Source organism: Macaca mulatta, chromosome 2, assembly GCF_049350105.2.
Source record: "Macaca mulatta isolate MMU2019108-1 chromosome 2, T2T-MMU8v2.0, whole genome shotgun sequence".
In the NCBI taxonomy this organism is placed as follows: domain Eukaryota; kingdom Metazoa; phylum Chordata; class Mammalia; order Primates; family Cercopithecidae; genus Macaca; species Macaca mulatta.
In genome coordinates, this window is record NC_133407.1 from 132,728,635 (window position 1) to 132,754,494 (window position 25,860).

Sequence of the window (25,860 nt, forward strand, 5' to 3'; positions counted from 1 at the left end):
CCTCTTTGGGAGCCAAGTGATACTTGCCCTTTCAAGGCATACTTGCAATTGTAATCATACCATTTCTGGAACAGAAAAATGTTATTTTATGCAAGATACGTGTATGGAAATATTAAGGTCTCCCTATATTTCATTTCCACTCCCTTCTCTGCGTTATGTAGGATTAAAGGATGTCAGAGAACTAATTTCTTGAATTTAGAAGACCTGTTTGCCAGTCTGTGAAATGAGTATAAATTACCTGCTACAAATAAACAACATTTCCAAGATGAAAAAACCTAAAAATTCTCATCAGTCATCCTCAGTGAGACAAACTACTGTATTTCATCAATTCTAAGGCAACTTTATTGTAAGACACAGCATTATTTTTAATGTACTATTAAGAAAAAACTGCCAATTCAAGTAGAATATGCCATCAATCAAAAGATGAACCCTGTTTTCAAATGTAAATATTTAAAAATGTACAACCTGGAATAAAATATGGTAATACTATAACTAAAAATCCGAAATCTTGCCCAGTATGATTACTCGAAGTAGAACACTGCAACCTGCTTCACATGAAGCCCTGACATAAATGGAAGAATACATAAACATTTTCAGTAGCACACCTTTCGTTTATTGACCTATGTAAAAAAATAATAGGTCTTGAAAAGTCAGAACAATAAAAGAATATGCAAAAGGGTTATTTCTGTTTCTAGAAGGCTATACAAATATGCAAAAAAGGAATAAGTTATTTTTTTGCTTGTTTTTCCAAAAATTTTCCCTCAACTTCATTTCTAATTATACAAATGACTAAGGACCAGTTTAACAAATCATTTTTATGTATATATTACATGCTTTGGAATATAGATAGAAAATGTTCCAAAAAGTTGTTCAGAAACTTTTCTATTCACAATATGAACAAGAAACTTGTATAAAAGAGGGAGGAAAGGAGCACCTTTTATGGAATTTTGAAACAAAGATGACAAAAAAGATCAAACTGGAATATGGAAATAATTTGCTTTAAAAAACAAACAAACAAAACCCTACAATAAACCATAGCTAATTAGTTCTTCCCAGGAAAGTATGAGGTAGTTTTAGCCTCATAATGAAATCCACTGCAGCTTGGAGTTTTTTGTCGTTGTCGCTGTTGTTGTTTTTTAACGTTAACCTTGTTTTTGTCACTTGGTGACTTGGAACTACTTGTGGAATTCAGACTTGTTTAATTTTCTAATGTTCACCATTTTAAGGCACGCAATTCATCTAAAATGACGTGGCTTTTTTTTTTTTCTGTTGTTTTGGATGCCTTCTGTATCATCTTAAAATACTTTTTCAAACTGATAATTATAAAAACTTTCCATTTTAAGTCTGCCACTTCAAATGACAGCCGAGTTGGAGAATTACCAGCCAGAACAATAGCTCATCATGCAATTAGTGGAGAAAGGAAAAAGGAGCTCAATGATATTGTACCTTAAAACATTCTCCAAGCAGACTTTGTCAATTATTCAGTGGGCTGCTTCATTTTCCCCAATCTGCTACCATAAGTTATATTACAGGATGCTATGGTAATAAGTTTTTCCAGAACCCATTTTATGGTACTTATGAAAAACACCGCTCTTTATAATATCCTAAAAAACATTTACACTCATTCAGAACTTCATGAAAATCCAGCTTCAAGTAATTTTCCAATACTGTCTAAATTGTCCATGTCTGTGTAGAAAGAGCATGTTATTCTTTGTCAGCTCGCGAATTCAAACTCTGTGAGGTGAGCAGTGACTCCGGAGCTTCTGGTTCCCCTTTTCTCATCCTGCTGAATTGTGCTCTGAGATTTCCCCTGTCTTTATTGCCATGGGACATCCTGAACGCCCTTTCATGGTTTTGAGGTTTGCCTTTAACATCTTTTATTCCCTTAAAAAGTGCTTGCTATTGATGAAGGCTTCACACTGAGTCCTCTCTTGGCAGTACTTCAACACGTGGGCAGACCCTGCAGTTAGGTTAGTGCCTAGAGTTTGAAAGGCCAAATCCTCCTTCAGGGGCTTTGTGGGGCTTCGTGTGTGATTCACTGATTCACTTCCAGGGCAACTAAGTCTTCTCTTCAACCTTTGATGTCTTTAGGTTTCTAAAACGAACATCCTCTCGGAAGACGAATACGATTTGCAAGGCACACTAGTGTGAGAACGCAGTGCTTGGTCAAGAGGTCCAACTGCAGTTCAGACTAATGTTCCAGGCTTTGAATCTTCATGCCAAAAGAGTCTCTGCTCACTACTCTCCAGGTTGTCTTCCAGCCGGTTTCCATCTGTACCATCCAGTTGACTGATTTCTGTGTATTGTCTATTAAAGAAAACCAGAAAAGTTACTACTTGTGGCCATATTTTTGTCCCCACAGCACAAAGACTACTACATTTAAAGAAGTTAGTAGGAAGCACTATTAAGAAAAATTTCCCAAAATGTAGAGATAAGGCAAAGGAGAAGGATGACTGCATGTTCTTTCAATGTCAAACCGGAGCATTGTTTAACAGGCCCATAAAAAGGATTATTTAATTCTCTGGAAAGACATACCTTTGTTTAACTTGTATTTACCATTGATCAGGACCCAGATTGTATTAAGTTACATGTTAACTTGTAGATTTTTTGTCTCAAAGCAATACAAATAACTTGTCTAGTAAAAAAGATTATGGTTACAGTTTTATTGCCCTATAGGATATTAACTGGTTTTGTATCTCATTTGGTAGTCTTTTCCAACATTCTCTCTTTCAGGGTCTTGAATTCTCTTTGAACCAGCTTTATCATTCTGCTAGTTCACTTATCAATGAGTTCAATAAATCTTTGGCCCATGCCCATTTTTATTTGTGTGACAGTTATATTTTTAACGTTTTAAAAATTATATTGTGACAATCACATTTTAAGTATTCTTCAAATTAAGGGAATATGCTAGATGCTTTCCTCAGGGACAAAATAATACATTCAGAAGGTGGCAGGGGCACGTCGGGACATACATGATATCCCTAGGGCTTATGGGTCAGGCATAATTGGAAGTGATCCAGGAAACAGCATCACATTAAAAAATCATAGGCATATTTAGATGGCAATTCCAAGTGAGAGCATCCTATCATACAAACCATTCTGATAAGCAAAACTGCATTATTGTCACGGTAGGTTAAGAGAGATTAGATGGTTAGTTGATTTCTTTTATATTTTACATTCCAAAGTATTTTAGTAAAGGTGATTTTTTTTTTAAAGTCTTTGGAAGAAGAGCTTTGGAAATAAAGGTTTTTAGTGTTTTCATGTAACATAAAAAACAAAGGCAGATTTCATAATTTCACACATCAGTCAGTGCAAGCAAAACTCCTGCTATGCAAGAAGCAACACACAGATTAAAGGTACTGTACTTACTACAGCTGGCTACACTTAGCAAAAGAGAATTTACAACTGATCTCATTTCTGGAGACACAACCATTCTTGGGGATAGAAGCCCTTGGTTTTGCCTAGTAATAGAGTTAGATAGGAAAGGAGAAAGGGAATGGAAAATAGGAGGTGAAAGAAAAAAAGTTATTTGGAAATACAGTTTGCAGCAGTAGAGCCAAGAATTTCACTGTATTATGTACTAGGTAGCTTCAACATTTCTACTTTGGAAAGTTTATGCTAATGACAATTATGCCAATTGTACTAGAAAAAAAATTTATTGGTAAAAATTAGTACCTTTCTATAATTTTAAGACCTGGATACTCTAGGGCAAAGGATCTTTAAATAATATACACTTTATTTTAACAAACAACAAAACACTAATATATTGCTATGCATTTCAAATCTTTGGCTTAAGGGAAAAATCTAGTTTTTCATTTTTATCTTAAAACCTAATTCCCTCTTATTTTAAAAATCATGTTTTCATAAAAACAATGTACAGAATTTTAGAGCAAATTTCTAAAGCTTTATGAATGATTGTTACTATCCTTGCCTTGTTAATAGGTTAAGTTAAATTGATCAGACTGTATCCTAAAAAGAACCCTAAATAAACAAATGGATGGGAATAAGCACTTCCGTATCTCTGTGGCCATAAGAGCAAAGTGGCACATCTTTCTGGAAAGCAAGAGCTTTAAAAAATACACTTTTCAATTTAATCCACTAACTCTAGTTATTGGAATGTATCCTATGAAAATAATCTGGGATTCAGACACATATTTTGGACAAAGATGTTAACAGCTGCAATACTGGGCTGGGCGCCATGGTTCACTCCTGTAATCCTAGCACTTTGGGAGGCCAAGGCGGGCAGATCACGAGGTCAGGAGTTCGAGACCAGCCTGGCCAACGTGGCAAAACCCCGTCTCTATTAAAAATACAAAAATTAGCCAGACATGGTGGTACGTGCCTGTAATCTCAGCTACTTGGGAGGCTCAGGCAGTAGAATCACTTGAACCTGGGTGGCAGAGGTTGCAGTGAGCTGAGATCACACCACTGCACTCCAACCCGGGCAACACAACAAGGCTCCATCTTGGGAAAGAAAAAAAGTAAAAATGGCTGCCGTACTTTAATAAGAAAAAGAAAAATCTAAAAGCCTCTCAAAAAAAAAACTTCAAAAAATGAGGAGCTGCTAAGTAAATTAGGGTTCATTTGAGGGGAATATCATCTTAGTCATATAAAATAAGGTTTAAAGAGTTTTCAAACACATGGGAACATGGTTATGTTATGATGTTAAGTTTTTTAAAACACGGAGATGTAGGATTTCATGTACAACATAAGATATAAAACTGTATGTACAATATCATTCCATGTTACGTGGACAGAGAAAAATGGGGAAAATATGCCAAAATGTTAAGAGCTGCTATCTCTGGATAGTGGAATTATGGCTAATTTATTTCCTACTTATTTATCTCTTTATTATAAAATTTCCACCATGAGCTCATATATGCATACGCATACACAAACAAACAATAGGGATTTTTAAATAGCTTCTAATTTCCTGTATGTTATGCCCCCTGTGATCCCCTATCAAGCCATCTTGGGCTGTCTGATACATATGAGCAGACTTTGTAAAAACAGATTTTCTCTAAAAATGCTTAACACTCCCTGAGTCCAATGACAGTAGTGTTAAGGATATTAGAACTGCGTAATGCACCAAAAACTGTATTATCATTTCTGAGTCAACAAAAAGACAAGTAAAATTACACAAACATGAAAATAATTTGCAAATATATTATTTAAAAATGGTTAGAACTAAACTGAAAAGGTTCGGTTCAAATTTTAGACCAGTCATGTTGGTTCTTGCTCCTAACTCATTTTCAAACATTATTTACAGAAGTCCAAGCTATGTGACATCTTCTGAAGTATATTTTCATTACAATTCTATTTTGAGTATACCCTTTGTTTAGCTGAGACAATTGGCTTAATATTTCAAGCCAAGAAAAACTCCCACTGAATGTGGAGAAAAAAAAAAAAAAAGGCATTTGGGCCTGAATATTTCCAATTTGCTTGTAACAGTGAGTGCCTTGATAAGAAACTGCTAAATTCTCAAATTTACCAGCATAGAAACCTTTATAAGTTGTAGCCTGTATAAGTCTTCTGTGCCTGAAGCAATATGACTTAAAGGAATCAAAATTACACATTCTAAAAAAACAGAAAATGTCCTACTTCTTGGTACCATGGGTGTGGATTATCTTTTGTGGGAAAGTAAAAGGGACAAATGACCTCTTCAAACTTAATTCCTATGGATAACAAGAATTTTTTTAAAAAGTAATTCAGAGTCTGCAATTAAAAAAAAAATCAGTTTTAACAAATTGCTGTTGTACATTTCCTCTAATGTTTACAAAGAACTACTTTTACAGACAAACAGGACAGCTGGCTGTGTCTGTTGCTTCATAACAAACATAGGATCAGATAAAAAGGCAGCAAATGTTTGAAATCCAGCCTACCAACTGTCTGAGGAACCTTGGTACGAACAGCCTTTCCTGGAGTAGAGAGATTATTCCTGCAAGGTTTCAAAAGAGACTTAAATGGACTTATCACTAATAGGATTTCAAGTACCATAATTTTTTTAAAAAGCTTCAGACTCAGAATTCAATGTACAGACTAAAGAACAGAACGCGTTAGATGAGGGGTTAGCAAACTTTTTCTTAAAGGCCAGATATTTTTGGCTTTGGTGTCTGTGCAAGTAGTTCTTTGTAAACATTAGAGGAAATATACAAGAATTCAATGTAATACTGAAGAACAGGGTCAAATTTGAATGAGTTAGATTAGGGGTTAGCAAACTTTTTCTTAAAGGCCAGATATTTTTGGCTTTGGTGTCTGTGCAAGTAGTTCTTTGTAAACATTAGAGGAAATATACAAGAATTCAATGTAATACTGAAGAACAGGGTCAAATTTGAATGAGTTAGATTAGGGGTTAGCAAACTTTTTCTTAAAGGCCAGACACTTTTTGGCTGTGGTGGCCAGATGTTTTGGGCTTTGGTGCAGCTACTGAGCTCTGCCCTCATAGTGCAAAAATAGCCACAGAGAACGTGTAAGTGAATGAGTGTGGCTATTCTCCAATGAAACGTTATTTACCAAAACAGGTGGCAGCTGGATTTGGCCCACAGGCCATAGTTTGCCAACCCCTGAACTAGATTATCTGACGTTTGTAAATTAGGATCCTTGAATTCTTTTGAACTGGAACAGGCTCCTAGGATTTTCAAGCACCGCCTCCTCACCTGCTTGGAGAGGGTAAAGGATTATAGACATTGCCATAGCAGCTGGTGTAAGAAGAATGTGCTGGAGTCTCATAATCCGACAGCCCTATGGTTAACTGGGTCCTCCAGTTCCCAGAAGCATTTGTAGAAGACACTGGAAATAAAAATGGAAAAAGATAAAATTAATGGAGATATTAAAAGTGAAAAATTGTTAAGGTCATTCAGATGAACACTGCAATCAGCTTTGTCAGAGCAGAGATTTAAGAGGGTTTGAAGTAACAGAGTTCCTATTCCAATTTAGTGAATTCCTGGCTATGTGACCTTAGGCAAGTAGTTTATCCTCTTTAAGCCTCAGTTTCCTCATGTATAGAGTAGGGATAATAATATTAATATATTCTGTATGGGTATGATACCAGGATTAAAGTAATTATGAAAATCTTTAGCACTATACTTGATACAGAGTAAGCACTCAATAAATGATAACTATTAATATTATTGAGAATAAGATTAATTGAAAGATAAATTTGTCAATTCAAAAAATAATTTAGGTTGGGGTCAGGCGCAGTGGCTCAAGCCTGTAATCCCAGCACTTTGGCAGGCCGAGGCGGGAGGACTACTTGAAGCTAAGAGTTCGAGACCAGTCTGGCCAATATGGTGAAACCCTGTCTCTACCAAAAAATACAAAAATTAGCCGGGCATGGTGGTGCATGGCTATAATCCCAGCGACTTAGGAGACTGAGACAGGAGAATTGCTTGAGCCCAGGAAGTGGAAATTGCAGTGAACCAAGATCACGCCACTGTACTCCAGCCTTGGTGACAGAGTGAGACTCTGTCTCAAAATAAATAAATAAATAAAAATAATAAAAATCATTTTAGGTCAGGCTCAGTGGCAAAAGCCTGTAATCCCAACACTTTGGGAAGTCAAGGTGGGAGGATCGCTTGAGCCCCTGAGTTCAAGGCCAGCCTCAGCAACATGGCAAAACCCCATCTCTGCGAAAAATACAAAAATTAGCCTGGCGTGGTGGTGCACACCTGTAGTCCCAGCTACTTGGGAAGCTGACACGGGAGATCACTCAAGCCTGGGAAGTCAAGGCTACAGTGAGCCATGTTTGCACCACTGCACTCCAGCCTGGGCCACCAAGCGAGATCCTATCCCCAAAAAGAAAATAACAATAATACATAAATAATTTTTAAAATAACTGGAAAGACAAGCAAGAAAACAATTCTCATATATTGCGAGAATCTTCCCATTCATGCTATGGTGTTATAAAGGTGAGATGATGATTCTGGGTTTGTCAGAGGCCTTGGAGGAAACGTGTTCCATAAGTTGACGTATTGAGACTTGACTATTCTTCAGCCAAAGATAACACTGGCCACTAGCAAGATCAAGGCTATTTTTTGTCTTAAAAAAGTGTGTGTATGGGGCGTGGGGTCGGGGAGGCGAGGTGGTAACTAGCACAGGAAGGAATTCAGGAAGAAGGGATTTAGTTCTACAGAAGAACTGAACTGGAACAAGACAAGGGCATAATTTGGGAGCAAAGCCCAACAAATGCCTCATCACTGGGTGTTTGTTGTCCTCTCTATAAAACCAGTTCTGCTCCATGCCTAGGATGGACAAGGTAACCACAACGCCATGATGCTCGTCCAAGACTCAGAAACCAGCACTGCTCTTTTCCATCTCTTTTCCTTTTCCTGTTTCTGGCTTCAGACCTACTCCTCTTCTCTCTCATCCCCACAAAGTGCCTGTGATCACTATAGGACAAACACATTTCAAAACTCATCTGTGGCCCTGCATGTCATGAGGTTTTGACTAACTGATGTAACACTCTCAGTTTGAGCTTCCAAGCCATTTCTGAACTGTAAATCAGAGGCTCTGAGCCTTAGTGGTTAAGATGTCAGAGCTAGGGGGCTGGGTGTGATGGCTCACGGTTGTAATCCCAGCACTTTGGGATGCAGAGGTGGAAAGATCACTTGCGGCTAGGGGTTGGAGACCAGCCTGGGAAACAGAGCCCAGTCTCTACAAAAAAAATAAAATCAGCCAGGCATGGTGGTGCGTACTTGTAGTCCTAGCTACTTGGGAGGCTGAGGCAGGAGGATCTTGAGCCAAGGAGTTTGAGACTGAGTGAGTTATAATGGTGTCACTGCACTCCAACGTGGTTGACAGACTGAGACTCTGCCTCTTTAAAAAAGAAAAGAAAAAAAAAAAAAAAAAGCTGAGCTAGGATAGATCCCCACCCCACCACTTAGTAGCTTCTGGACTTGGGTTATTTAAACTCTGTAGCCAGAGTTGCCTAAGCTGCAAAATTAGGATAGTAACAATAAGCATAACAATAGCAATCACTATATAGAACTGTTGCATACATTAAATAGGAGACTGCACATAGTGTGCTGAATGTGCATGGCATCTAGTAAGCTGCCAACAAATAGTAGTTGTCATTACTAAAACTGAGTCCACCGAGAGAGCCTTCAGGTGGCTGGAAGGGACTACAAACCTAGGACTAATCTAGCAAATAACTGGAAATTTATCTCTCCATGAGAATGATGCCTGCCTGTTGTAATACATTTCTGCAGTTATAAAGTGGAGACAGAAATGAGGGGAAATCCAGAAGGGATTTCTGGGAGTACTGATTCCATCCCTGTAGTTCTTTAAAGAGTGATGCCTTTTGGTCTGTGGGGCCACATCTTGCTACTGTCAGCAAAGCTCACACCAGGTCTGAAACAGGAAGCTTCACTTCCATCTCACCTTTACTAAGCTAACAGTCAGGAATGTTGAGGTTCCTCAGTTACACCTGCTTCCCCTGGGTGCCACCCCAGTCCCGTGCTGCAGTGACCATCCACACGCATCTCAGCCCTCCTTGCTTGGTTTTTCCCTTGTAGTACTCTGCCCATCCTGCCCAGGTTTGACCTATGAAACTTTCTCACATCTTGAACTTTAAGAGGAAGAAAGGTGTTTTCTAGGTCAGAGCCATAAATAAGAAATAATTACAGAAGCCCTTTCATATGTTAGATGTGGTAATAGATGGGACATCCCTAGTAGAAGTCCAAAGTCCTGCACAAATAGGAGAAAACTTGAACCCAAATAGAAATCTCCATGGAAACGCCTCTTGTCAACAAGTATATGAAACTTTTTTTTACAGGTGTAGTTTTCAATGCAATGACTATTATGCAATGACTCAGGAATCCTTATACTATGTCTCACTAAGGTGTCATGCTAATAAGGGAGAAGGCGAGACTCGTGACCTATAGGTTTTCTGGCAGTTTGAGAATTTCTCGGAGTTTTAAATCATTTCTCAGAGTTTTAAAATTGCTTAATTTTTAAACATTCTTCTGGCTGCTGACTCTGAGTTCATCGTGACCAGGAACTAGTTCAACACTGGGTCCTCCACATTTTGAATGTGCCTGCTCATTTGCTGAATAAATAAAACCATACACAGAGCCTCCCCTATCTTCTATTTCTCTACTTAAAGTACCTAGCACAACTGGGAGTAGGCAGGAAGTCCTCCACAAATGTTAGCAGAGTTAGGGGCCAAAGTCAATATCAAGGGTAAAAAGGAAACATCTCTAATCAAAATTATCTTTGAAAATCCCTTAAGTCAACCATAACATAGGTATATATGAATAGTGAATTACAATGTGCGTGGCCAGGTACTGTGGCTCTTGCATGTAATCCCAATACTTTGGGAGGCCAAGGCAGGAGGGTTGCTTGAGGCCAGGAGTTTGAGACCAGACTGGGCAACATAGCGAGACCCGACCTAAGCCCTGTTTCTACCAAAAAAAAAAAAAAAAAAAAAGCAAATTACTTAGAACAGGGCTTAATCAATGCCAGGTCCTATCAGGATTCTCATGAGCCTTATGCAGGCACCTGAGCATTCAAAACAGTCCTTAGATGATTGAATCTTGGTGGTGAACAACGATGGATGTATAATTCTAATGTTTTCTGCTTACCTGAGGGTTTATTCTTTAAAAATATCAAACCTCAATGACGTGAACACATTTAAGAGATGTGCCTGTCAATGTAAATCCTAAAAAGATAAAGCAAGTGAAACCCCTAACACATTCCAGCCCGGGCAACAGAGCGAGACTCTGTCTCAAAAAAAAAAAAAAACCAACAACAACAAAAAACCTAACACAGGGCAGCACAGAGAGCAAGTGCTCAATCAATATTTGCTGGATTTGAATCTACAGTTTGCTTCATTAGACTCGTGTACCGAGTTCTTTGGAGAGCTGGAAAGAACTGTTTCTAAGTTGGAAATTCTTATTGTGGGGTTCTACCACCGAATGGTTGCCACTCTTTTGACCTTGGGTACTGGTCTCATGATCCGTGAAGCGGTTCTGGGTGGGCAGGAAACATGATGTAAATAAAATCCAGGTGTCGTGTGTTTTTACAGTATTCTCACCTGAAGAGTAGGAGGATGCACGACTGCTTGGAGAACAAGGTACCTGCAGCCCCGCAAACCCCAGGCATCTCTGTGATCCCCTGTCTGAGTCAAAGCTGGTCTGCAGGCTGTGCCCCTGATCCTTCTGCCCAGTGGCCCGCTGGTACCAGCCACGCAAGTGCTCGGCGACTAAGGCCTTGTGGATGTTTTTGGTGATGTGCTCCGATTTTGCGGCAGCCTTTCTTGGCAGCCGGAGAGTTGCATATGGGTTATGGGGTACCCGGTCAACCTCATCTTCGTGAAAGGATCTGCTGTAGTCCCTCTGGCGCTCATATCCATAGTGGGCTGAGGACCGGTAGGAAGGGTTGACACTATACTGTCCCTCGGTGTCATTCTCATAGACATAACTACCACTGTAATAAAAGTCACACTCTGCATAGGGCGTGTACCCGGCAATGTAGTAACTGGAAGACGGTGGCTCCTGACTCTTTGAGTAGACACCATTCCTCAAACTATCCTTTTGTGCTAGGTTGGGCATGCTTCCTGAATTTGAAGTAGAAACACTCTGTTTCTTTGACCTCCTCCGACCCCTGGTGCGAGTGTCCAGGGTCTGGGTGGTGTAATAGGGGCCTGTAACTGGTGTCACACAGTAATACTCCGTGCTTGATTGGCTTGTATAAGAAGACCCATCATCGAGGATTTCTGTGCTGCTGCTTCTTTGGGATTTGGAGAGGGAGAAAAATGGCTTATCGCTGTCCATCTCGGAGAGCAGGTGGGACTGGGACTCCAGGCTTCCACTCCGCTGGCGGCAGTGCTGAGAGGAAGATTCAGGTCTGAAAGAGGAGAAGGCAAATTTGTCAACACCAAGAAGAAAAGGAGGACCCAAATAGGAAAAAAGAATACCATGCTGAAAGACTGAACAGCTCGTGAATCGCAATAGGACTTTGAAGGTTGCCAAAGCTGACGGCACAACAGAACCCATTTGTTCACCAAATCTATTGGCTCACACGTAAATTCATTACCATAGTCAAAATGAGAAAACAACCAGGTTCTGTTAGTTCCACAAGCGAAATCCTTCCTTAAGGGTAGGGAAAGACATAGACTGAGGATGCACAGTTTGCATCAGAGCCTGGAAAAAACAAAAACAAAACCAAAAAAAAACCCAACGTGTCTTTGGAGGGTCCTGTCTTCCTAGAGGATAGGAAGACATGGTACATTCAAGTGCAGGTCAGGGGTGTCTGGGCTGAGTTATGGCACTGCTATTTCCCAGCTGTATGAGCTCAGTCCAGATATTTAACCTCTCTGAATCTTGCTTACTGTTTTGTAAGATGATGATGAAAACAATATCTAATATCTACCTCACAAAAGGCTTGCTGTAGGGACTAAATAATCCAGTGCATATAAAACATTTAGCACAGCACTCACAAACATTTCCAAATGGTGCTATTGTTACTAACTTCATCCTCACCATTGAATAATGAATGGTAATATGTGACTGGGGAAATTAAGGTACTAAAAATCTAATGTATATTTGAACAAGTCAAATACATTTTCTTTGCCAACATATTTGAAACCATAAGTTAGCAGAAAATGTAAAACCATAAAACAAGGTCCTGCTATAGAAAGTCACTTGAAATGATTAAAAAACACAACAAAGCAAGACAGAACCTCAAAGCAAAAATCAACACAGCTAAAGCAATGAGAATGAAGCTCTCTTACTCCAAGTGGCTGCTGCTGTAGGCGTTTCGGGTAAGAACTGGCGTGGTGGGCATGCTTCGTCCGCCCTGGGGCCGCCTCTCCAGAGTTTTGTAAGGGCTGCTGTGTGTCGACAGCATTTCTCTGTGATGAGAAAAAGAATTCAGGAAATGATGAGTCTCTCAACATCTCTGGCAAACTTGTCATAAGCAGATAGGAAACTTACTAGAAGCCCAAGGAAAGGGAAAATAGGGAGAAAGATAGGAAGGGCGTCTTTGTGGTTCACTAAACCACCAGGGCACTTCCTGGTCTGTTCTAGATGAGTTTTAGGGGAAGCATATATGGTCTGACTTTCTGAGTCACAAATATGTAGGGAAAGAAAGGACTTTTAATAAAGAGTACACTGAATAAAAAGACTCAAAGCAACTAGAGCTGTTTATGTAGGCACTTGAACATTCAAAACAGTCCTTAGATGATCAAATCTTGGTGGTGAACAGGGATGGATGTATAATTCAGTTCACTCCTTTTTTGTAAACAGTCTAGAATACTAAATAGTTATTGGCTTTGTGGGCCAGATGGTGTCTATAGCAACTACTCAACTCTGCCATTGCAGTGCAAAAGCAGCCATGGATAATATGTAAGAGAATGGGTGTGGCCGTGTTCCAAGAAAATGACCTATGGATGCTAAATTTCATATCATTTTTACATGTCATAAAATATTGCTTTTGATCCCCCCACCACCAGCTACCTAAAAATATAAAAACCATTATTAGCTCATGGGCTACACAAAAACAGCAGGACGGATTTGGCCACTGGGCTGTTGTTTGCTGGTCCCTGGACTAAGAGCAACATCCTTAAATCACTATGTCTACTTCCCAGCACAGTGACAACACAATTTGAAGTTATTTTTTTCTTTTTTCTTTTTTTTTGAGATGGAGTCTCGCTCTATCCCCCAGGTTGGAGTGCAGTGGCGCAATCTCAGCTCACCGCAAGCTCTGCCCCCTGGGTTCATGCCATTCTCCTGCCTCAGCCTCCTGAGTAGCTGGGACTATAGGCACCTGCCACCACACTTGGCTAATTTTTTTTGTATTTTTAGTTAAGACAGGGATTCACCATGTTAGCCAGGATGGAAGTTAATTTTTTTTAACTAAAAGTAATTTTGATCAAATTTTACTTACTACAAAAGCAAGTCTAAGTTCATTGGAGAAAACTTTAAAAATACAGATAAAAAGAAAAATTTAAATGTCTATAATCTTTTTTTAGATGGAGTCTCACTCTGTCACCCAGACCTGAGGAGAGTGGCGTGATCTTGGCTCACTGCAACCTCCAGCTCCTGGGTTCAAGTGATCCTCCCACCTCAGCCTCCCAAGTAGCTGGAATTACAGGTGTGCACCACCATGCCTGGCTAATCTTTTGTTTGTTTGTTTTTGTATTTTTAGTAGAGACGGGGTTTCACCATGTTGGCCAGGCTGTTTTCGAACTCCTGACCTCAAGTAATCTGCACCGCTCAGCCTCCCAAAGTGCTGGGATTACAGGCGCTCTGAGCCACCGCCTATATAATCTGATACCTTATATATAGCCAGTCAACACTAACTGTTTACAGATTATTTTTCCTAAGCACATAAACTTATAAGCATGTATCTATATATAAACATATGTATTTATTTTTTAACAAGAAAACATGAGATTTACTATATATTCTTTTTCAACACTCATTTTTTAAAAAGTTAAGTTGTATCTAACATTTTATGTTGCTTAATATTTGTCTACAGTGTTATTTTAATGACTGCATAGCATTTTATTGTATGGATTTACCATAATTATGTACTTTGTTTTCAATTTGCCATTAGTGTAAGCAAGGTTATAATGAGCATCCTACATGTAGTTAGTTGATTCGGTAGTAAAATTCGTAAATGAAATTGCTGGATCAAAGAGCAAGTCCATCGTAAGTGACTGGAGATGTGGGTACAATAATTTTTAAGACAATGATTCCCAGCTATAATTCTTCCTTTTGCTGAAATAGCTTTGTTTTCCCTAACATAAGAAGCTCACTTGTCTCATGTTATCCAACAGGACTTTCTGCAGTGATGAAAATGTTCTGTGTCTGTTCTGACCAATATGATAGCGGTTGCTGAGCATTTGAATTGTGGCTAGCATGACTGAGGAACCAAATTTTAAATTTTATTTACTTTTAATTAAACTGGCTAGCACAGCTGTAGCTCCTTGGATCTCTTACCATTTCAGGCAAAAGTTCCTAAATGCGAATCCACAAACTGGGCTGATATGTGATAAAGTTTTCACTGGCCTTTAACAAATTAGAAATACAACAATGTGGCCAGGTGCAGTGGCTCACACCTGTAATCACAGCACTTTGGGAGGCCGACGTGGGCGGATCACGAGGTCAGGAGATCAAGACCATCCTGGCTAATACAGTGAAACATCGTCTCTACTAAAAATACAAAAAAATCAGCCGGGCATGGTGGCGGGTGCCTGTAGTCCCAGCTACTCGGGAGCCAGAGGCGGGAGAATGGCATGAACCTGGGAGGCGGAGCTTGCAGTGAGCTGAGATCGCACCACTGCATTCCAGCCTGGGTGGCTGAGTGAGACTCCATCTCAAAAAATAAAAAATAAAATAAAATAAAATAAAATAAATAAAATAAAATAAAATAGAAATATAACAATGTGTAGGTTATATTTTCATAAGTCACAATTTATCCAACTTGAATAATCTAATAATCTACCTTGATTTTGAGAATAATTTCCTTTATTTAAATTTTTTTTATTTTTATTTTTGGCCCTTGTAGAGCAAATACTTCCCATCTTTGCTGAGATGCGGTATAACATATTCAGTGAAATCAGATCGCAAGCTTTGGATCCTGCCAAGTTCTAGGCTACCGAGGTTCAAACCTTGATTCCCATGTTTACTAGCTGATGAACCCAAAGAAGTTATTCATGGTCGCTGGCCCTCAGTGTGCTTATCTGTAAAGGGTAATGACAGTAGTAACACTATCAGGGTTGTCATGAAGTTTAAATTCATTAATAAATTACCTAGGAAAAACATAAACAGTATCTGGGACACAGTAAGTACTCAATAGTGGCCAGGCGCAGTGACTTATGCCTGTAATCCTAGCACTTTGCAAGGCCGAAGTGGGCGGATCACCTGAGGTCAGGAGTTCAAGACCATCCTGGCCAACATGATGAAACTCTATCTCTACTAAAAATACAAAAATTAGCCAGGTGTGGTGGCGGGCGTCTGAGTCCCAGCTACTTGGGAGGCTGAGGGGGGAGAATCGTTTGAACCCGAAAGGCAAAGGTTGCAGTGAGCCAAGATGGCGCCACTGCACTCCAGCCTGGGCGACAGAGCGAGACTCTGTCTTGGGGGGGAAAAAAAAAAAAGTAAGTGCTCAATAGAAATGTTATATGAAGTTAATATAACATGAAATTAACATTACATTAAGTGAAATGTTAACTTCATTTGATTAGTATTACTACAACAATGATAGTTAATATATTTTTGATATAAAAATGTCATTTATTTCGTGGATTCATGGTGCTATTTGTTTGAATGTTTCTTTTGTTTTCTTTTTCTTTTCTTTTCCTTTTTTTTTTTCTGAGACAGCATCTTGCTCTGTTGCCCAGGCTGGGGTGCAGTGACACGATCATAGTTCACTTCAATCGTGAAATCCTGGGCTCAAGCAATCCTCCTGCCTCAGTCTCCCAAGTAGCTAGGACTAGGTATGCAACACCACATCTGGCTAATTGAAAAAAAAATTTTTGGGCTGGGCACAGTGGCTTATGCCTGTAATCCCAGCACTTTGGGAGACTGAGGTGGTTGGATCACCTGGGGTCAGGAGTTCAAGACCAGCCTGGCCAACATGGTGAGACCCTGTCTCTACTAAAAATATAAAAATTAGCCAGGTGTGGTGGCACGTGCCTGTAATCCCAGTTACTTGGGAGGCTGAGGTGGAAGAATTGCTTGAACCCACGAGGCAGAGGTTGCAGTGAGCTGAGATTACACCACTGCACTCCAGCCTGAGTGACACAAAGAGACTCTGTCTATAAAATTTTTAGAGATGGGGCTTCATTAGGTTGCCCAGACTGGTAGTCTCCAACTCTTGAGCTCAAGTGATCCTCCCAAAGTGCTGGGATTATAGGTATGAGCTGCCACACTCAACCTGTTGGAAAATTTCTTTTTAGGCAAAGCAAACAGCTGGTAACTGTTTGTTTTTTAAGGATTGACCCATACAGCCAAATTCTGGGAACCACTGGCCTGTCATGTTTCTAAAACCTGGTCTCACTGCCCTGATAATGTTTACCTGAGATATCTGGGAAAATGCGTGGATTATGTATTTTACAGATTATGAGTTTAAGTTCCATGTGTATTTGCAGGACTGGAAATCAGTCCTGCTACTTGGTTTGGCAGAGTGGACTTAATTTCCTTAGACCAGTGACTATGAAACTGAACTGTGGACAGTATGTCCAAATCCAGATGATAATTAATGTCCCTATAAGTTAATATAGATCAAATAGACTTTAAAGTCAAGGAAATGGTCAAATGCATTTTAAAAGACTTATTAAAAACATTTTCATTTGCTGTGAACAACAAATAACTGGGTCAGTTTCTATGCTCCAGTTTTATAAGATAACATCTTTTGGAAGGATAAATAAAAACATGTAAAAATGTATCAACCATACATTGCATTTTGGAGGAAAAATTTCCTAGCTGTGAGGCATTAACCTTACTGACGATACGACCTCTCACCTGGACTGCCTGGTATCCACAAACTGTTCATTGATGGACGACTTTCTGAAATGTATTCGCTCAATACCAAGAGACTTGGGGGGAAGAATTCTTGGAGAATGAGGTACTGAACTTGATCGCTGCCCAGCAAGAGTGAAGGCGTCACTGGCTATAATAAGTAAATGGGTGAATGAAAAAATAAGTAGGCCAATTAATAGGTAAATAAATATCTTGCCAACATCTCAAAAAAGAAATTGGAAGATTTAGTGAATAAAATGTTCTTCCAAAGATGATATTTTTAGAAGATCATAACTTTCAAGAAGTTAATTTTTATATTTTATACACCAGAAAAAGTGAAATTACTGAACACTCTTCTGGGACCTGAACCATCTTTTGCCAAATTCAACAGGTGTCACTCTGAGTGAGTAAAGCACTCAAGGGGAATGGGTAATACCGCAGCTTTTAAAAAGCTATGTTAAAGAAAACTTCCAGTGTGAACCAAGGGGAAGTTGGCCTGGATCATTTTTGTTCACCTTTACTTTTAAAGTTTTTAGGCCTCTTTGGCCAAAGGCTTATCCTGTCATTGAAAGTAAGGAAACTGACTTACGCTGCATCATTAGAGGCTTGTTATGTTTCCCACTGATATTTACATTTTCAAAGAGGGGTGGCAAGCATGACCAAACATCAGCTCACAGGAAGAATTCTGCAGTGGTGAAATTTTATGCACCATAAAACTTGGGGAAGATAAAGCGGTGTGGGGGTGGTTTCCTGGAATTCAAGTCATACCACAGAGATAGCCAACTCAATCATGATTAAGTACAAGAGATGACAAAGAAATACTCTATTAGTTGATAGTAAACCCATTCTATAATGAAATGTATTAAATGGCTGGACACGGTGGCTCATGCCTGTAATCCCAGCACTTTGGGAGGCTGAGGCAGGCGGATCACCTGAGGTCAGGAGTTCGAGACTAGCCTGACCAACATGGTGAAACCCCATCTCTACTAAAAATGCAAAAATTAGCCGGGCGTGGTGGCTAATGCCTGTAATCCCAGCTACTAGGGAGGCTGAGGCAGGAGAATTGCTTGAACCTGGGAGGCGGAGGTTGCAGTGAGCTGAGGTCGCGCCATTGCACCACTCCAGCCTAGGCAACAAGAGCGAAACTCCGTCTCAAAAAAAAAAAAAAAAAAAAAAAAAAAGAAAGAAAAGAAAAGAAATATATTGAACAAATATAGGCCATTACGATAATGCAGCCTGCCCCTATGAAACAACAAAATGACAGGTAGCCCAATGTCTAACTGTGCCTTTCTTCCTAAGTAAAATAAACTTTCCTTTATCTAGAATATGAAAGTTTATTTCATATTGTAAAACATACAATGATTTTATTTCATATTGTGATGAACACAGTGATAAAGTGTACAATCTAATATCCTGGTTTTTATATGGGACTCCAGATACATAAGATGTCACCATTGGGAAAAGCTGGGTGAAGGAGTCTTTCTATTAATCATGCAGCTCTCCATGAGTCTATGATTACTTCAAAATAAAAAGTTAAGAAACACTTTAGAGAGCCTTAAAGTCCTTACTGAGAGACTTAGATACTCCTGTGAGGGCATTCTGATTTCCTGAGGTCATGTGATTTTTGTGGTCCTGTTATTAATACTGAGTTAACCTGAGTAGGTGTTAATCATACACTTCCTTTCCCAACCATTTTGCACAAATGTAAGTTAGTTTATTCTACTTCTTCTCAAAAGAAAAACAAATAGGCCTTACTTAACTAAGAGCATTATCTTAATTATTTCAGAATATCTCACATTGTTAAACCAAAAAAGGAAGAGCCACTTACGATCATCAAAGGTGGTGGTGTCAGACAAAGAGCTACTCTCTGAGGGGATTATGTCTTCTGTGAATAAAAATAACTGCCTTTAGTGCAATTGTGCATTTATACAATTAGAGGGGGCTGAGAGAAACAATTTTCAGTGGAGTGCATTTTATTTTCATTTCAATAAATGTAATTAATTACAGTACATTAAGAATAATTAACTACCGTAGCAAGAATGGACTCATATACTAATAAAAATCAAAACATTTTACATATGGTACAAATATTACATTAGATTATTTCTTAAAATGGAACAGACTTCAAGGGAGTGCTGGTTTTAAACTAGTTTTCAGTGTTTCTTCTACACTGGAAGAAAACTTTACCTACATATTTAGTGCTTACGACCAACAAACTGGAAAGAAAAATCATGCCATTCTTATCATAAATGCTAAATGTTAAATAAAACACATCTGAATCCTCATTTGAGAATCTACTCTTAATATAACTTGGCTTTCGACCCCTCCCTGAAAGAAAGGGCTTTTTTTTTTTTTTTTCTTGTTTGTTTTTAGGACAGGGTCTCATTCTGTTGCCCAGACTAGAGTGCAATGGTGCGATCATGGCTCACTGCAGCCTCAACCTCTTGCGCTTAAGCAATCCTCCCACCTCAGCCTTCTGAGTAGCTGAAATTACAGGTACACAGCACCACGCTTGGCTAATTTTTTGGATTTTTAGTAAAGATAGGGTATCACCTTTTGTCCAGGCTGGTCTTGAACTTCTGGGCTCAAGCGATCTGCCTGCCTAGGCCTCCGAAAGTACTGGGATTAAAGGTGTGAATCACTATGACTGGCCAAGCTTTTCAACAGGTTTCTCAACAGTGGCACTACTGACATTTTGAACTGGATAATCCTCTGTCCTGGGGAACTGTCCTGTGCATTATAGGATTTCCAGCCTCCCTGGTTGAGAACCACTGAATTAGGTTTAAGTCTTGGTTTTGCCATTTATCGACTATGAGACTTTGGGCAAATTAATCTGTATCACCTGGCTCAACCCCACAATGGGGATAACAGCAGTATCTATCACGTAGTGCTGGGGTGAGGCGTTAGAATAACAGATGTAAAGCCCCTAGCCCAGCTCCCAGCATTACATGACAAATGCTCAGTAAATGTTAGCTAGACTTAAATCTTTAGTTACCTAGACACTGCGTTCTGGTTGGCAATGGCCATAACACTCTGACTATTGCTGGTATCCATCAACTGTTAAAGAACATGGCCAGGCATGGTAGCTCATGCCTGTAATCTCAGCACTTCGAGAGGCCGAGGTTGGCAGATGACTGGAGGTCAGGAATTTGAGACCAGCCTGGCCAACACAGTGAAACACTGTCTCTACTAAAAATACAAAAATTAGCCAAGCATGGTGGTGCATGCCTGTAACCCCAGCTATTTGGGAGGCTGAGGCAGAAGAACTGCTTGAACCTGGGAGGCAGAGGTTGCAGTGAGCCAAGATCATGCCACTGCACTCCAACCTGGGCAGCAGATAGAGCTCTGTCTCAAAACAAAACAAAACAAAACAAAAAACAATAAAAAAAAAATACCCACAAACATATTCAGTAAAGATAAGTATCTCACATGCATTGATCTGCATTTGCAAATCATTCCATATTCAATTGAGTGCTTTGGCACAAAGTTCTAGGCAAATATAATCCTTCAATGTAAAATTCAAAACCATTATGAAGGGAAGCTCTCCAATCAATCTCTAATGTTAAGCTGCATCAGAGACAAGTGAACTCTCTCTATTAGACACACAGTGGAGCTTGAAGGCAAGGTGCCAGTATAGTCAGCTGTCAGGCATACTTTCACTGTAAAGGAGAACATTTGAATTTTGCACAGTTTGAGGATGAATGGGCCATAGCAAATGGTCATGAAGTTAAGCACAATGCTAATAACCCATATCTGTAGGTCCAGAAATTAACGATCCCCAAGGCCACCTGGATTTCACGTTCAGTCAAAGCTACTCTACATTCTCCAGCTGTAGTGGACTAACACTTGTGTGTTGATGCTGTGCATTCCCTTTCCAAAGGCAACGTCTGCTTTGTAAATCATTTGCTCTACACCCAAGTATATTCTAAACTCACTTACCTTATTTCATCAAATCTAAGATATATATTTTAAATACCAGTAAAAAATAAATTAATTGAAAAAGTATTGCCAAGTATGATTGTAACACACCATCTAGTGTGTTAAGAACTATCCCAAGGCTGGGCGTGGTGGCTCACACCTGCAATCCCAGCACTTTGGGAGGCTGAGGCGGGAGGATTGCTTGAGCTCAGGAGTTTGAGACCCGCCTGGGCAACACAGTGAATCCCCATGTCTACAAAACATTAGCCGGGCATGGTGGTGTGCGCCTATAGTCCCAGCTACTAGGGAGGCTGAGGTAGGAGGATCACCTGAGCCCAGGAAGTCGAGGCTACAGTGAGGTTTGATGGTAGCACTGCACTCCAGCTTGGGCCACAGAGAGAGATTCTGTCTCAAAAACAAAAACGAAAGCAAACAAACAAAAAAACCAAAACTATCCCAATTTCCTAGATGTTAAGATGTAAAGGAAAAAAACTCTCAGAATCAAAAAAATACAATCATATTTCAATCACCAGGCTGAAAACCATGCCAATAAACATGTAAGGTCAATTGGACTTTAAATCTACCTGGGATTTCTCAGTTTACTTTTTTTTCTGAAAATGAAAGTCATAAATACATAATGTTGAGAACTTGGAAAATACAGAAGAATATTAAGAAGAAAATTAAGTTACTTGAAATTTCACAACTATTAGTACTTTGAAATAGTTCTTGGCCAGTCTTTGTGTGTGCATATTTCTATAAAATTGAGATCATGTTGTGGTAACAATTTTATATCAGGCTTTTCTGCATTTCATGTTATATCATGACCATTTGCCTATATCTTTATTTTTTAATTTTGTTTACTTTTTTTTTTAAGACAGGGTCTTGCCCTGTCACCCATGCTGGAGTGCAGTGGTGCAATCATAGCTCATTGCAGCCTTAACTGCCTGGGCTCAAATGATCCTCCCATTTCAGCCTCCCCTGTGGCTGGGACTACAGGTGTGCACCACCATGCCTGGCTAATTTTTAAAATATTTTTTGAAGAGATGGGGTTTCACCATGCTTCCCAGAGTGGTCTCAAAATCCTTAGCTCAAGTGATCTGCTCACCTCAGCCTCTCAAAGTGCTGGGATTATAGGTGTGGAGCGCTGTGCCCATTCTGCCCATATCTTTAAATAGCCTTCATAAATTACAGAAATTTTCAATCAAGTTTACATACTTATAAAACTGAAATTCCAAACAATTTTTATCCTAAGAAACTTAGTTTTGTCAGGCACAGTGGCTCATGCCTGTAATCCCAGCACTTTGGGAGGCCAAGGAGGGTGGATCACCTGAGATCAGGAGTTTGAGACCAGCCTGATCAAGATGGAGAAACCCTGTCTCTACCGAAAATACAAAATTAGGTGGGTGTGGTGGCGCATGCCTGTTAACCCCAGCTACTTGGGAGGCTGAGGCAGGACAATCACTTGAACCCGGGAAGTGGAGGTTGCAGTGAGCCAATATTGCCCCATTGCACTCCAGCATGGGCAACAAGAGTGAAAGTCTGTCTACAAATAAACAAGAAAACTTAGTTTTGATCATCTGGTTCTTCTTCCTATCTCTCACCAAATTAACTGGTAACTGGTTTGGACATGCTAGGTACCATTAAGTATTAAGTAGGGGACTCAAAAAAAACCTTACTTATTACTAACCTGGTAACACTGCTGCTTTCTGGCTGGGTTTCTTTCCACACCTAATTCGGTATTCGTTTATTGCATTTTCAATCTCCTGAAGCTTTTTCACTGCATCTGTGTAATCTTGCTTTCGCTTTTTCTTCACAGTTTTACAAAGGTCTGGCTCATTGGCAAGTTTCTTTGCAGCTTCCACCAGCTTTTGTTGTATTAGAAAATTACTCTCCAGTTCTTGCAAAGCAGGATCCTGCATTTATACAATGATAGTTTTATTTTTACGGACACATATGACCAACTCTTACATGCATTGTGTAATAAAACTTGCTGTGCACTTTCTTGAATCAGCTGTTCTTTGAGAACACTATCTTCCCAAATTTTACTGCATAGACATCCTTGTCAAACACTTTCCTTTACCCTTCTTAACTTGAACTTCTCATTAGTCCAAACCTCTTCCCTTTTCAAGGAAGGGAATGGCCTTTCATTCATTCAGTTGGTTGGGAGAAGATCACAGTTTTTATGGATATATTCTTAACTCAAAGCTCATGGATGCAGAAGGTTATATTCATATGCATAGTTTTAGAGAAAGATAAATTTGGGGTTGATCTTCTTCCTGGTAATTCCTGGTTGCATGACCCTGGATACACAGCTTCATCTTTTAATGCTTCAGTTTTTTTCATCTGTAAAATGAAGATAACACCTACCTTATGAAAGTAGGATGAGGATTAAATGAGATAATATATGTGCATTGCTTAGCTCAGAGATGGGTACACAGTAAGCACTCAATAAATAGCAAAGATTTCCAAAGAAGAAAACAGATAATTTTCTAAAGCTAAGATGGTCAAATTTCTACAAGAAACATAGGTATGGTCATATTGGCTGATGACATGCAAATGAGAAAGTATTATACATTCTATATTGGCTAACAAATATTTTAACTTGATTGTAACTCAGTGCTGTGCATGTATTATCTCATTTAATACTCACTGGATCCCCTGGAGGGAAGTCCAATCATTACCCCCATTTTACAGATGAGGAAAACTGAGGCCTGAGAATTGAGACTTTAGAGAGGCTAAACTATTTGCCAAAGGCTATTATTTAGTTTTAAGTAAACGAACCTAATGCTGGAGTTCTTAATTCTTATAATACTGCCTTCTCAATTGAGAAACATCTGGAGTTCACTGAATGCTGTCTATGATTTGGGGAGTAAAGTAGTGAGAACTCAATTTTGACTGGAGTGGGCATGAAAGAAAGAGTTCAGTTTGGTCTACACGATCCATCTCTGCTGGTGAGATAACATACAGCAGAGACTCAAAAACCAAAGGAAAAAGTCCACTACAGTCAGACAGCTTTCCTGTCTCAGGATTAATTGAAAGGCTCAGAGGCGTTGATCATACCTCTTCACTCGGTAGCAAGTTGTCATCTAATTTGAAGGCAGTACCCACACGTCTTCTGACCTGAGGAGGCTTCTCGCCTACGTTCAGGGGATACTCCTTTGGCATTTTGCCTGTGAGCTCCTGTAAAACAGGAGAGAATCAAGAGCGGATAATTGACACTGGCCAAAGTTGTCAAACACAATTCGATGAGCCCAAAAAAGCAGACTCACAGCCTCCCGCAGACAGATCTTCTTAAGCTCCTCAACTTTTTTCAGAAGTTTTTCTTGTAATAGTTTCTCCTTCTTCTTTAGTTCAAGGATTTTTTCTCTCTTTTGCTCCTCACTAACTTCTGAGTCTTGAGAACCTAGGGAATGAGGGAAGGGCAGGGAAGGTTTATACAAGGGATGTTTCCTTCCTTTCTAAGGGACAAAGGATTTTAAGCTAAAGCTGCTATTAAATGGTAGTTTATTTCTTTTCTCCTTGTTTCTCAACATAATAAAAGGAAACTAGAAAACATTCTCTCATTCTTCTGGGTATCAAACAGAATCTGGTAAGAAAATGTGCCTTTTTGCATCCTGGCTCAGTCATTTTGGGGGTAACGATAAAATGTTTAATGTCCCAGACACACCCAAGGAAAACTTTGATTTTTCTGAGCAGAAGAGAAGGTAAGACGGTCCTTGAAGAGTTGTTTCGAGTGTTCTTTTAGAAAGTAAGCAAGCAAGGAAAAGAAAAATCTGTGTGAAGGAAGGTCATGCTTCAGATTCACAAGTTGACAGTGAGATTTAGATGGGACGAATCGTTTTAGTAAAGTTACATATAGTTAATGATAAGAGATTCCAGAATTTTTACAGAGGAAGGGCTTAGGGGAAGCTATCACATTTAAGGGGTATGCTTGTAATCATGTTTGCACAGCATTTTATATTGCATGGAGAATTAGACAATTATCTGTATCAAAAACTAAATGCTGGAAAAAGCTGCTGGGGAATATGTTCTTTCAAGCCACACCAAGGTACTCACCATCCTTGTATCTCATATTACGTGCACAACCTATTTATAATTTGACTTTCTACATATTCTTTAAACACTTAGCCTTAAAATTTTATTCAAAGCTGTTGCATACATATTTATTGACATGCTTATTTATTTCCAAAAGAATGGATTAAAAGATGAATTTAGAAGTGGTTTATGATGGAAAAAACAAAATAAAGATGGCTTGCACATTCTCTAATCCCAAGATGTTACCTGAGGAGATTAAACTGCCATTGCTTGCCATGATGAACTGACTTTTCGCCTCCAGTGTCACCAGCTTGGAGGCCCTTTGTGTTCCTGTCTCTGTCAAATCCATTGCAATCTCGTCTAAACTCCTGGCTGAAGGAATTTTTGCCTAAGAGGTATACAACAATGAAACAGAATTAACTCAAACATACTTCAAATTAAT

General features: G+C 39.3%; 1 protein-coding gene across 3 annotated transcripts in view; it reads right to left on the bottom strand.

Moving 5' to 3' along the window:
* Positions 1–319: 319 nt before the first annotated feature.
* FRMD4B (FERM domain containing 4B) overlaps positions 320–25,860 on the bottom strand; it is a 208,103-nt gene continuing 182,562 nt past the window's right edge. For all 3 annotated transcript variants that reach the window (XM_015130422.3, XM_015130423.3, XM_015130426.3), the window contains exons 14-23: positions 25,665–25,806; positions 24,653–24,786; positions 24,444–24,563; positions 23,071–23,296; positions 19,294–19,350; positions 17,469–17,616; positions 12,731–12,850; positions 11,033–11,844; positions 6,657–6,789; positions 320–2,307 (exon numbers count right to left, since the gene is read on the bottom strand). In XM_015130422.3, coding sequence (XP_014985908.1) covers positions 2,187–2,307; positions 6,657–6,789; positions 11,033–11,844; positions 12,731–12,850; positions 17,469–17,616; positions 19,294–19,350; positions 23,071–23,296; positions 24,444–24,563; positions 24,653–24,786; positions 25,665–25,806 — 2,013 coding nt within the window. In that variant the 3' untranslated portion in view covers positions 320–2,186. The remainder of the gene's footprint in view (positions 2,308–6,656; positions 6,790–11,032; positions 11,845–12,730; positions 12,851–17,468; positions 17,617–19,293; positions 19,351–23,070; positions 23,297–24,443; positions 24,564–24,652; positions 24,787–25,664; positions 25,807–25,860) is intronic.